Source organism: Taudactylus pleione, unplaced genomic scaffold (genome assembly GCF_031769625.1).
Source record: "Taudactylus pleione unplaced genomic scaffold, aTauple2 ptg000916l, whole genome shotgun sequence".
In the NCBI taxonomy this organism is placed as follows: domain Eukaryota; kingdom Metazoa; phylum Chordata; class Amphibia; order Anura; family Myobatrachidae; genus Taudactylus; species Taudactylus pleione.
The window spans coordinates 174,578-187,840 of record NW_028285317.1 but is presented as its reverse complement, the minus strand read 5'-3'; the positions used below and the strand labels follow the sequence as shown (position 1 = coordinate 187,840).

Below are 13,263 nucleotides of genomic sequence, written 5' to 3'. Positions count from 1 at the left end.
TGACCAAACACGCCTGCGTTTGCACCTCCACTCCCCTGGTTTTAATGACCAGCCCCTGTAACCACCTACAAACGGCTTCCCCTGTCACTCACTCAGCTGGGCTGTCTATGCGCAGCGAGCGAATGCATTGTGAACTTTCGCTAAGGTACGCACATGCGCACTACAATGTAGAAGGAATGCGCACAATGCATACACACTGCATAACATCAGCAGCGAGAGTATGCATCTTAACGAGCGGGTCTGAATCAGGCCCTGTGTCTCTCCAAGCCCCACATGTCACCCCACTGTGTCTCCCCAGCACCCAACCCCCGGGTCTCTCCAGGCACCCTCTGTGTCACTCCAGCTCCACAGAGGCTTGGCTAACCATTAGAGAGTGCATTGGCTGGGCCCTTTTAAAAAATTATATATATATATATATATATATATATATATATATACCACAACACGAGTGCGGCACTCAGGGCTGTAAAAATGTTCAATAAGTGCAACACTAGTGTTGCATTTATTGAACATTTTTACAGCCCTGAGTGCCGCACTCGTGTTGTGGTATTTATGCTTTTTTGTGGAGGCACCGGGCGCAGCTACATTTTTTATGTGAGTGCCGGACCATTGTGGCTATATATATATATATATATATATATATAATATATAAGCAATACAGGTACCGATCACAGCGCTGTCCAAAACAGGTTATTTCCAATCAAGGAATCAGTCTCTAATAAATCAAGTCCACTTTGACACACTATATTCCAGTTCTGAAGGTGGCTGCTCAAAGTTTCCCAAGGTTGACCTTTGCTGTATGGTCCTCAGATAACATGAAAAATACAAAAGGTGGAAACAAGCGCCCAATAGTGTGATACTGTTATGATAATTGTGACACGTACCACACAAATATGTTATGCGTACCGTATTAACCTAATACATAGGCATGTAGTATGGGATCTTTTGGGAACCTCACTCCTCTTCCCTCATATGATTTGGTGAGATGATTATGACCGATTGTCACCAGACCCAGTTAGTATATATGGAGACAAGATAACACTCTCATGGTGTAATACTACACAAAATTTGAATACACACACACGAAACACATATAAAAAAACAATTACATTAAAAAGAAATATCAAAAGCTTATCTGGTGTCTGACTTAGTCAGAAAGCATTGGCCACACTGTCCTCAACGCATTTCACCTCTGATGCTCAAATTGGCTGGGCTTCGTCAGAAGTTCGCATAACATATTTGTGTGGTGCGTGTCACAATCATCATAACAGTATCACACTATTGGGCGCTTGTTTCCACCTTTTGTATTTTTTATATATATATATATAGTAAATACAGCTGGTGCACGCATGATAATATACCAGATTAATTACAGCTATGCATTGTCCTGTGCAGTATAATGTAACATATGTATAATTGAAATGCACAGTCTGGAACCTGATCCCTAGAGGACGGGGTGGGCCCCCAGGCAGTGGAGCCCGCCGGGAGTTTCCCCTGTACCCCTGTGGCCCAGTCCGACCCTTGAAGTGCGACATAACCACCATAGTTATCAAGCTCCGCATTATACAGTCATTGAGAAGTTCTACTGCAGTCATCTAAACCATTTCTGATGCTCGACCTAATGTGCATAGAGGTCAAGGGTTCTACTTAAGGAGATGAGTGTAAGCATGTGTAATATTGAGTCATTACCTACGGTATAACACAGTATATTTCAATAAGGGTGGAAGTGCATATAGAACCAGTATATGTTCCCGAGAGTCACTATAAAACTCAGATATGAAAGAGTGATGGAACACCAGAGATGTGCAATGTTTATTCTCTTTCCTCAGGTTTTCCTATTACTACACAGGCCTGGGATGTGTTTCTTTGCTTGCTGCCTACATTCAGATCTCACTATGGACTCTGGCCGCTGGCCGGCAGATTAAGAAGATTAGGCAGAATTTTTTCCATGCGGTGCTGAGGCAGGAAATCAGCTGGTTTGATGTCAATGATTCAGGAGAACTGAATACAAGGCTGACGGAGTGAGTGCATTTGGGGTACCCTGCCAAGCAATACCCGCTTATATGTAGTCTCTGCCACGTCTCCCACCTTATGGCTTTCCACTTTATTGGACAAACAAGATAATGCTAATAGTGGGTATATTATTTATAGTCCCACCACAAAAACCACTACCACTCCTGAGGCTGGATACACTAAGGGCTCTATTTATCACTTGTGGAAGTGGGGCCCAGGGAGCAGGGGTGGGTTGCCGGCAGAGGCGTAGCTAGGTTCCATAGTGCCCGGAGCCAGGGTATGTTTCTGTGCCCCCCTCCCCTGTACTGAATGTGGCTAACATGTGGGGGCATGTTGCATTTAAAACAAAATAAAAATCTAACAAATCATTTGTAGATTTATTCAAATATATAATACATAAAGGCCCTATCCCCTATATAAAACCCCTCAGCCACTGCCAGTATTACATATAAGTGCCCCCCTCCTCCCCCACTGATTATAGCAGGCCAGCCTCATGCTCTGTAAAACCTCTCAGTCACTGACACGTATTAAATATATAAGCCCCCCCCTCACTGATTATAAGAGGCCAGCATCATCCACTATGAAACCCCGAAGCCACTAATAAGAAGTGCTCCCCCTCCCCCCCTTACTGATTATAGCAGGCCAGGTCCCATCACCTACCTATAAAACCCCTCAGCCACTGCCAGTATTAAATATATGTCACCTCACCCTCACCTCCTAATAATAATATTTGTAAATATAAAGTACAGTACTTTTATTTATTTATTTTTGTGGTTGGGGGCGCGTCCCAGGGCAGCTCCTTTGTCCTTGCATGTGACATCATAACGTCACACGTACAAACGGAAACACCGGTGGAGCTGGCAGGCTGTTAACTTAGACAGCTGCTGGTTAGATTTCAGCCAGCCAGCGGTCACAGCACATGGCACCGGGCACCCTTTGACACTTTTGGCGTCCAGAGCTCGCACTCCACCAGAACCGCACTCCCTACACCCCTGGTTGCCGGCCCCGTCCACTGAGTGCACAACGTTACGACGTCACACATAGGGGGCCTGCCGGGCAGCTCTTGTAAGTGCAGCTCTGACCAGACGTCCTCAGGATGCCCAATCAGCTGCATAGAGTGCAGAATTCCTGTCTGGAGTGCCCACAGGATGTTCCCTGGGTGCTGCAGTAACAATAATGGTTGCAGAGTGCCGTTCCGGGCACCCTGCAAGCCAGGAACAATGGCCGTTGGCTGGCGACAGTGCCGCCCACAGAGCCTCTGTGCGACGGCACTAGTCGCCCATAGCTAGTTAAAGCCCTGGTGGGTGGCACTGTCCATGCACCAGTGCACCCTTTTTCAGCTTGTAGAGTGCCTGGAATGGCAGCCCGCAGCCTGGAGAGGCAATTGGCGACCTGTCCTTTGGACATGACCAACACCCTGCTACCTTGCTGTTTCCTCTTCATGATGTCACATCATTTGTGGACGATGGGGACTGCACTGTGGACCTGATTCAGACCCAGACGCTAAGCTGCGCTCTCTCGCAGCCGAAAGGGTCCGGGTATGCAAATGCTGCGATCGCACTGTGTAATGTAAGGACACCTCTATGTATTAGAGAGTGACGGCAGAGTGATCGCATGCCGGTATAAAGACGCCCACCTTTCCCTCTTATCACATCATCACCAGGAAGTGTATGATTAATCGGAACCATCGAGAGTCATCGGAGCTGCTCGCAGCACTTGCGGCAGACCCTACCCCACCGCAAGCACTGCGATCAGTGCTGGCCAAAATACAACCAAGTGACGTGTACAATGACACTTCCATGCTAATTATGCACACCCCTAAAATGCCGTTTTGACACCCAGACACGCCTGCATTCACAGCACCACTCCCCCGTTCACAAGCACCTTCCCCTGTCCCCTGTTACCTTTACCACCCACAAATGGCGCTGTCACTCAAAGTAGCGCTCAGTCTTTGTGCTACGAGTGCACGACTCTCGATCGCAATGACTGGCTGGCGCACGTGCATTGCGACTTATATGCATGCACAGTTTGCACCAATCGCCCGGCAGCGAGCGATCGCAGCCTAGCGAATGGGTCTGAATCAGGCCCTGTGTGTGGAAGTACCCTGATATAAAGCACTGTTGATCCCTAGGGACACTACATTTCTCAGTTTACATCACAGAGTCATATTTTGACAACAGTGATTCTAAAGTCACCAAGAGCTTTCCAGCTTGTGAGCAACGATTGTGTAGATACTACATCATACATTTGACTATGAGTAGATCATTTGATTTGGAATGATTATTTTTCCTAACATTTAAACTGTATATTCTTATATTTAGAGACATCTCCAAGATTAATGAGGGCATCGGTGACAAGATTGCTATGCTGTTTCAGTATTTAGCTACCTTCCTGGCTGGTTTTATTGTTGGGTTTGTTAAGGGCTGGAAACTGACTCTTGTTATTTTGGCTGTCAGTCCAGTCATGGGACTCGCTGCTGCTCTCTGGTCAAAGGTATGTGAGCATATATTGGCAGGGAGTTTACAGTCATCCAAAAACAAGAAGTGACAATGGTGTAGCCAAGGGGTGGCAGGGGGAATGACCGCTTCCCCCAGCTGAAAATCAGCGCCTGAACCAGCCTGTCGTCAATGTAGTACCTGTTACAGGCGCCCTAAGAGGTGCTCAGTCCCGAGTTCCTGTGAAGGTAATCTAATGTTGTCACAGTGTAGAACATTATACAGATCAAACTGGTGAGGTAGGGAGCACAATACAGGAGATACAGAGGAGGGGAACATAATACAGAGCTGGAGGGGCACATAACAGGACATACAGATGGGGGCAATGTGGGAGAGTTTGATGGGTATTATATGGAGCATGGAGAAAAGACCTGGGCCTGGGGTGCCTATTTTCCATGTTCCCCCTCATGTCAAAAGCTGGCTACACTGCCGAGTAGTGAATTTCTGCATCAGGTTTTGCAACATAGGAACATTCAATTATTGCTGAACTACAGATTCCAGTCCACTGAACGGCGAGGTATGCTGGGGCTTGCACATAATGAGAGAGTTACAGGTTACCGCCCTTTGTTGAATACATAATAAGCCCTATTAGAGGTTGAGGCATTTTGCATCCTGAACTTACACGTAAAAATTCTGTCACAAACATTATACACTCGTATGCACATGTACATATGTTGTATAGCATGTAACATGTATCTCAATATAACTCCAACTAAAAACACAGCAATATATCTGTCAGATTATATATCAGGTGTACCCATGAATAAACTTACATCCATTGATAGCAAAAGAGAATGCAGCTAGACAGTATTATTTATAAGGCGAATGTCTCATTACCCTATTTGCTTACAGTATAATGTAATACAGTGTCATATGCAAAAGAGAGAATAGTGTCTTGACAGTCGCATTGTCCATATGAAATGCTATTAAATAAACACAGCCAACATCCTTAGTTTACCCAGTTACAAATCTTCTTTCCAGCTTTATTTAAAATGGAGCTGGCATATAAGAAATATGAGAATAGCATGAAGTTCCATCAGCTGGATGTCAGAAGGCCTGTGTATGGCAGGTGCATGAGGGCTAGAGCAACGAGATGCAAAGATGGCGTCTATCAGTGCGCTAGATAGATTCTGATTGGTTGATTCTGTATTGGCTTTACAGTTGATAGTACTTACATCATTAGTGTGGCTGCCATAGAGTAGTCTCCGTCTATTTGCTTTACTTAATAGATATTTCCATTTGGACTATGTTTGACTCTTAAAGTAGAATAATAACATGTTTGACTTTAATTCAATTATATTTGTATTTGTGTTTGTAATTTAAATTTACAATGTGGCTATTGCAATTAATTATTACAAACTGTCAGCTGAGTACTGGTTGGGCTTGGCCACTAGTGGGGTCAAGGCTGCTCCCCCATCACAGACAATGCTCCGATGGGTGCCTACACACTAGGCGATATTTTACACAATTAGCCCGATTTCGATACATTGGAATGACAAATTGTGTAAAATATGTCCAAATCATGAGTGTCCACTCGCAACCACGATGCCGATGCACATATCTGCTGGTCGTACATCTCATCTTCAGATCTTACCTGCTGCAGGTAAGATCTGACAATCTCGGACACGATGTGGTGCAATAGATAGATTTTGTGCACGATAAATCTTAAGTCAGATTGGACACTTTTTAGCACCATATCGTGTCCAGGACTGCTGGGGAGCTGCCGGGGAGAGTTCAAGGGAAATCGGACACGATATCGCATTGTGAGCACATCGCCTAGTGTGTAGGCATGTTTAGGTGCGCAGAGGTGGGAATGCTCACGGCATTGATACGCCTCCACTGCATTTGCAGAATGCCAGAGAGTCCTGGTCCTGGGCCCGCCATCCTTCCCCCCAGGGTCCTGGGGTGAAATACACACACGCACCTGTTACTCCTGGCGTACACCTGGGGAAAATGTTGTACAGATGGAAACATCTTTACTGAACACAACACGTAAAGGTGTTTTTCATGCCCGCGTCCTTTCCTGTGTATGTATGGCTGGAGTACAGCTGAGTCCAACTCTTTATGACCCAATAGATTCATGATAGCACAAAATACTGTAATTTAGATGACCTGGCAATTTTTTGTACAGGATTAAATAAGACATTGATTTTAGTTTTTTTGTGCACATTTATATTCACAGATATTAGCAGCATTCATCAGCCAGGAGCTAGCAGCCTATGCTAAGGCTGGAGCGGTGGCCGAGGAGGTTCTTGCAGCAATTCGGACTGTCATAGCCTTTGGAGGACAAAATAAAGAAATAGAAAGGTGAACATGAAATCATTGGTGTCATTTAATTTTGCTCATCTGATGGTAAAACGCCACTTTAAAAGAATCATAAGGTATTTTAAAACATGCTTCTTTATAATGGCGATCTGGCTAACATGCGCTAAGTTGCAACATGCCAGCACCTGCATTCTGGGATGGATATAGTCACTTTTGGCATAGTCACAGTCACTCCCACGTACCATACCATAGAAGGCTGTAGATTGGATATAGAAGGTTGTAAATTGGCAATAGAAAGCTACAGAGTGGCTACCACAGGCTATATGTGACTATATCAAGGAAGAGAGTGGCCACCAAAGCCTGTAGAGTGGCTACTTAAGAGTGTATAGTGGCTATCATAGGCTATAGAATGGCTAGAAGGATACAGACTGGCTATAGAAGACTGTACAGTGGCTATCAAAGGCTACAGAGTGGCAATAGAAAACTACAGAATGACTATAGAAGGCTACAGAGTGGCTATAGAAAGCTAAAGAATGGCTATCGAAAGCTACATAATTGCTAAAGAAGTCTTACCATGGCTATAGAAGAGTGGCAGTAGCTATAGAATACTGTAAAGTGGCTACAGAAGGATACAGAATGGCTATAGAATGTTATAGAGTGGCTATAGAAGTCTGTACAGTGGCTATAATAGGCTCTACATTGGCTATAAAATACTATACAGTGGCTATAGAAGTCTGCACAGTGGCTATAGAAGGCTGTACAGTTGCTGTAGGAAACAGACTGGCTATAAAATGTTATAGAGTGGCTATGCAAGGATACAGAGTGGTTACAGACGATAGTACAGTGGCTATAAAAGGCTCTACATTCGCTATATAATACTATACAGTCGCTATAGAAGGCTGTACAGTGGCTGTAGGATACAGACTGGCTATAGAATGTTATAGAGTGGCTATGGAAGGATACAGAGTGGCTATAGAATGTTATAGAGTAGCTATAGAAGGCTGTACACTGTCAGTGGCTATGGAAGGCTGTACAGTGGCTATAGAAAGATACACAGAGGCTATAGAAGTATGTACAGTGGCTATAGAAGTATGTACAGTGGGCGGCTGTAGAAGACTGTGCAGTGGCTATAGAAGTCTGTACAGTGACTATAGAAGGCTGTACAGTTGCTGTAGGAAACAGACTGGCTATAAAATGTTATAGAGTGGCTATGCAAGGATACAGAGTGGTTACAGACAATAGTACAGTGGCTATAAAAGGCTCTACATTCGCTATAGAATACTATACAGTGGCTATAGAAGTCTGTACAGTGGCTGTAGGATACATACTGGCTATAGAATGTTATAGAGTGGCTATGGAAGGATACAGAGTGGCTATAGAATGTTATAGAGTAGCTATAGAAGGCTGTACACTGTCAGTGGCTATGGAAGGCTGTACAGTGGCTATAGAAGGATACACAGAGGCTATAGAAGTATGTACAGTGGGCGGCTGTAGAAGACTGTACAGTGGGCGGCTGTAGAAGACTGTACAGTGGCTATAGAAGTCTGTACAGTGACTATAGAATGATACAGAGTGGCTATAGAATGATATACAGTGGCTATAGAAGTATATACAGTGGCTATGGAAAGAGACAGAGTGTCTATAGAAGGCTGTAAAATGGCTACAGAAGTTTGTACAGTGGCTATGGAATGTTATAGACTGGCTATAGAAGGCTATACAGTGGCTATAGAAGGATACAGACTGGCTATAGAATGTTATACAGTGGCTATAGAAGTATGTACAGTGGCTATAGAAGTATGTACAGTGGCTATGGAAAGAGACTGAGTGACTATAGAAGACTGTAAAGTGGCTATAGAAGGATAAAGAGTTTCTATATAAGTATTTACAGTGGCTACAGAAGTTTGTACAGTGGCTATTGAATGTTATAGAGTGGCTATAAAAGGCTGTACAGTGGCTATAGAAGGCTGTAGAGTAGCTATAGAATGCTATAGAGTGGCCAGTTTCAATCTGAATTTTGCTAGAGTTCCCTAAGTATCAATATTTCTGTTGGTGGACACGTGTCGCACCAGTGTTGGTCTAATTTTGTCATTACAAATACCCTGACAACCAAAGACTCTCCAATCCAAAAACTAATGCTGTATACTCCCTAATCTAGAGTTAGCCATATGCCAGGGATGTTGGATTCTGGAGTTTGAATTTGTTTATTTGTTGAAACTAAATCTTTTTAAAGACCGACCCATCTCCACAGGTATGAGAAGAACTTAGAAGATGCAAAGAGAATAGGAATCAAAAAGGCGATCACAACAAATGTTTCCATTGGGTTTTCTTACCTAACAATATACTCAGCGTACGCACTAGCTTTCTGGTATGGTACTTCTCTTGTCATCAGTGAGAACTATTCGGTTGGAGACATTCTAACAGTAAGCACAGAGTTCTTTCACTTGTTTCCAGATATATATATATATAGTGACAAGAATCACATAGACCGGGTAAAATCCACCAGTTGCCTTTATTGCTCACCACAAGCAGGTACACAGTATATGGCAGCTTCACAGGCAAGATGCCAGACAAAGTCTTCCAATACAGCAATATTTCTTCAGTGGACTCACAGGTCCAGGAGCCCTAACACTAGTCACCCCTGGGCCTATAAGCTGGGTGACTATTTCACCATCAGGCTCAGTTTCCCCAGTGTCTCTGCAGTTCTTAAAACAGCTTCTCACAGGTACAGAAACAGACTGATTGAGGCAACACCTGAACTGGACATTTACACAATCCTAATGGGCCCCATACATTAGCGACGGATTGCCGCGATCCCACGATGCTGCAACCCGGCGATCAAAAAATCATCGTAATCGTCAAATCGGGGACATTTAACATGGTAAATATCTGTGATCCGGCGTCATCAATGCTGGGCGATCGGAAATATCCGATGGTGATCGGAAATTTCCAATCGCAGCCCTGCATCGCGGCAATCCGTCGCAGATGTATGGGCACCTTAATGCCTTTGCTCTGCCAAACCTGGGAGATTTGGATATTCCACATTTACTTCATGTGGATTTATGATGACCCTGTCACACAACATATATATATACAGTACATATATATATATATATATATATATATATATATATGTATATATACAGTCAGGTGCATAAATATTGGGACATTGAAAGAATTTTCATATTTTGGCCTCTATTCACCACCACAATGGCTTTGAAATGAAACAAACAAGATGTGCTTTAACTGCAGACTTTCAGATTTAATTTGAGGGTAACTACATCCAAATCAGGTGAATGGTGTAGGAATTACAACGGTTTCTATATGTGCCTCCCACTTTTTAAGGGGCCAAAAGTAATGGGACTATCAACTGCAAAGCTATTTCATGGACAGGTGTGGGCTATTCCCTCGTTATTTAATTATCAGTTAAGCAGGTAAAAGGTCTGGAGTTGATTCTAGGTGTGACATTTGCATTTGGAATCACTTGCTGTCGACTCTCAATATGAGATCCAAAGAGCTGTCACTATCAGTGACTCAAGCCATCATTAGGCTGAAAAATCAAAACAAACCCATCAGAGAGATAGCAAAAACATTAGGTGTGGCCAAATCAACTGTTTGGAACATTCTTAAAAAGAAAGAACGCACTGGAGAGCTCAGCAACACCAAAAGACCCGGAAGACCACGAAAAACAACTGTGGTGGATGACAGAAGAATTATTTCCCTGGTGAAGAAAAACCCCTTCACAACAGATGGCCAAATCAAGAACACTCTCCAGGAGGTAGGTGTATATGTGTCAAAGTCAACAATCAAGAGAAGACTTCACAAGAGTGAATATAGAGGGTTCACCACAAGATGTAAACCATTGGTGAGCCTCAAAAACAGGAAGACCAGATTAGAGTTTGCCAAACAACATTTAAAAAAGCCATTACAGTTCTGGAACAACATCCTATGGACAGATGAGACAAAGATGAACTTGTACCAGAGTGATGGGAAGAGAAGAGTATGGAGAAGGAAAGGAACTGCTCATGATCCAAAACATACCACCTCATCAGTGAAGCATGGTGGTGGTAGTGTCATGGCGTGGGCATGTATGGCTGCCAATGGAACTGGTTCCCTTGTATTTATTGATGATGTGACTGCTGACAAAAGCAGCAGAATGAATTCTGAAGTGTTTCGGGCAATATTATATGCTCATATTCAGTCAAATGCTTCAGAACTCATTGGACGGTGCTTCACAGTGCAGATGGACAATGACCCGAAGCATACTGCAAAAGCAACCAAAGAGTTTTTTAAGGCTAAAAAGTGGAATGTTATGCAATGGCCAAGTCAATCCCCTGACCTGAATCCGATTGAGCATGCATTTCACTTGATGAAGACAAAACTGAAGGGAAAATGCCCCAAGAACAAGCAGGAACTGAAGACATTTGCAGTAGAGGCCTGGCAGAGCATCACCAGGGATGAAACCCAGTGTCTGGTGATGTCTATGCGTTCCAGACTTCAGGCTGTAATTGCCTGCAAAGGATTTGCAACAAAGTATTAAAAAGTGAAAGTTAGATTTAGGATTGTTTAGTTTGTCCCATTACTTTTGGCCCCTTAAAAAGTGTGAGGCACATATAGAAACCGTTGTAATTCCTACACCGTTCACCTGATATGGATGTAATTACCCCCAAATTAAATCTGAAAGTCTGCAGTTAAAGCACATCTTGTTTGTTTCATTTCAAAGCCATTGTGGTGGTGAATAGAGGCCAAAATATGCAAATTCTGTCAATGTCCCAATATTTATGCTCCTGACTGTGTATATATATATATATATATATATATATATATATATATATATATACAGTGGTGGCCAAAATTGCAGACTCTTTTTGAAATGTTTATGTTTTTCAACTTCGAATGCTTATAAAAACTGTTACACTTCACACAGTGCAATGATTCATATATCAAATGAAAGGAAATTTAATGCTGAATTCAACACAATAAACAGAGGTCAAATATTTGCAGTACAAGGGAAGGTATGCAGTGAAAACAACACTTATGGCAAAAATCCCTGTATACTTATGATGTTAATGTCCTATCAGTATTTTGTTGGGTATCCTTTATTTTTCACAGACGGTGTAATGGTTAGCATTACTGCCTCACAGCACTGAGGTCGTGGGTTCGATTCCCACCTAGGCTCTAACTGTGTGGAGTTAGTATATTCTCCCTGTGCTTGCGTGAGTTTCCTTCGGGTGCTCCGGTTTCCTCCCACATTCCAAAAAATATACTGGTAGGTTATTTGGCTCCCTACAAAATTAACCCTTGTGTGTATCTGTGTGTGCATGTGATAGGGAATATAGATTGTAAGCTCTTCTGGAGCAGGGACTGATGTGAATGGCCAAATATTCTCTAAAGCGCTACGGAATATGTGTGCGCTATATAGATAACTGGTAATAAAGACAGCAGCACAGCGACGTGGCATTGAGTCAACCAATTTTTGGAGCTCTTCCTTCTTTATTGTGTGGTGCCCTAAGAAAATTATAGCCTCAATTAATTGTCTTTTATTGGATGGACGCCTCAGATGTACCAGTTTTTCAAACAGAACCACAAATTTCTATTGGGTTCAGGTCTGATCTGTTTCCTGGCCATTCCAGCACCTGTATGTCATTCTCCGTGAACCACTGTTGGTATATCCATGCAGTGTGGCAGGGAGCTGAATCCTGCTGGAAAAAAAATGGGACATTATCTGGACAAAGATCCCTGATAGAAGGTAGAAGTTTTGGTTGTAGGATGGTGTCAATGTACTTTCTGCTGTTCAGTGTGCCATCTATGACATAAAGGCGGCCTACAGCATCTGCTGTCATACATGCCCAGATCATAACACTTGTAGGATTCTTTGTTGGTTCTTGAATGCAATCTGGATGTACCTCTTCCCCGATGTGACGTCTCACATGTTTTCCCCCATCACTACCAAATATCGATATCTTAGTTTCGTCACTCCATTTCACTTGTTTCCACTGACCTACTGTCCATGCAATGTGTTCTTTTGCACACTGTATTAGTTTCTGCCGCTGCTTTTTATTCAGTAATGGCTTTTTTCGGGGAATCCTACCTTTTAGGCTTAGTTAGTCTTCTCCATACCGTTCTTGCACTGACAAAAACACCAGTTGCACTCAGTTCACTGCTAATGGCCGCAGATGACATCCATCTGTCCCTGACGCAAATTCATTTTATTCTCCTATCATCAACAGCTGTTGTGCACTTTTTCCGGCCTTTTCCTTCTTTGTTTTGTATAGATTGTGTTTCCTGATAGCGTACACAAATCTTTCGTACTCCTGATGTCACATTCCCACCAACTTCTCTCGCAATTGTTGCATACGAAAGACCATTTTCATGTAACACCACAATCCTGGATCTCTTCCTGGGTGACCAGTCACCACTTTGCCTGGACGACATTGTTGTATTTATTTTTTACACTGTCAATAGCACTAAACAATACACACAAACATCCAAC

The 13,263-nt window shown here is 43.1% G+C and overlaps 1 protein-coding gene across 2 annotated transcripts in view; it reads left to right on the top strand.

Moving 5' to 3' along the window:
- The window catches only part of LOC148473420 (ATP-dependent translocase ABCB1-like), a 90,830-nt gene that overhangs the window by 30,942 nt on the left and 46,625 nt on the right, over positions 1-13,263 (top strand). For both annotated transcript variants that reach the window (XM_088459602.1, XM_088459601.1), the window contains exons 6-9: positions 1,830-2,021; positions 4,335-4,506; positions 6,691-6,815; positions 9,022-9,193. In XM_088459602.1, the coding sequence (XP_088315728.1) occupies positions 1,830-2,021; positions 4,335-4,506; positions 6,691-6,815; positions 9,022-9,193 (661 nt within the window). The remainder of the gene's footprint in view (positions 1-1,829; positions 2,022-4,334; positions 4,507-6,690; positions 6,816-9,021; positions 9,194-13,263) is intronic.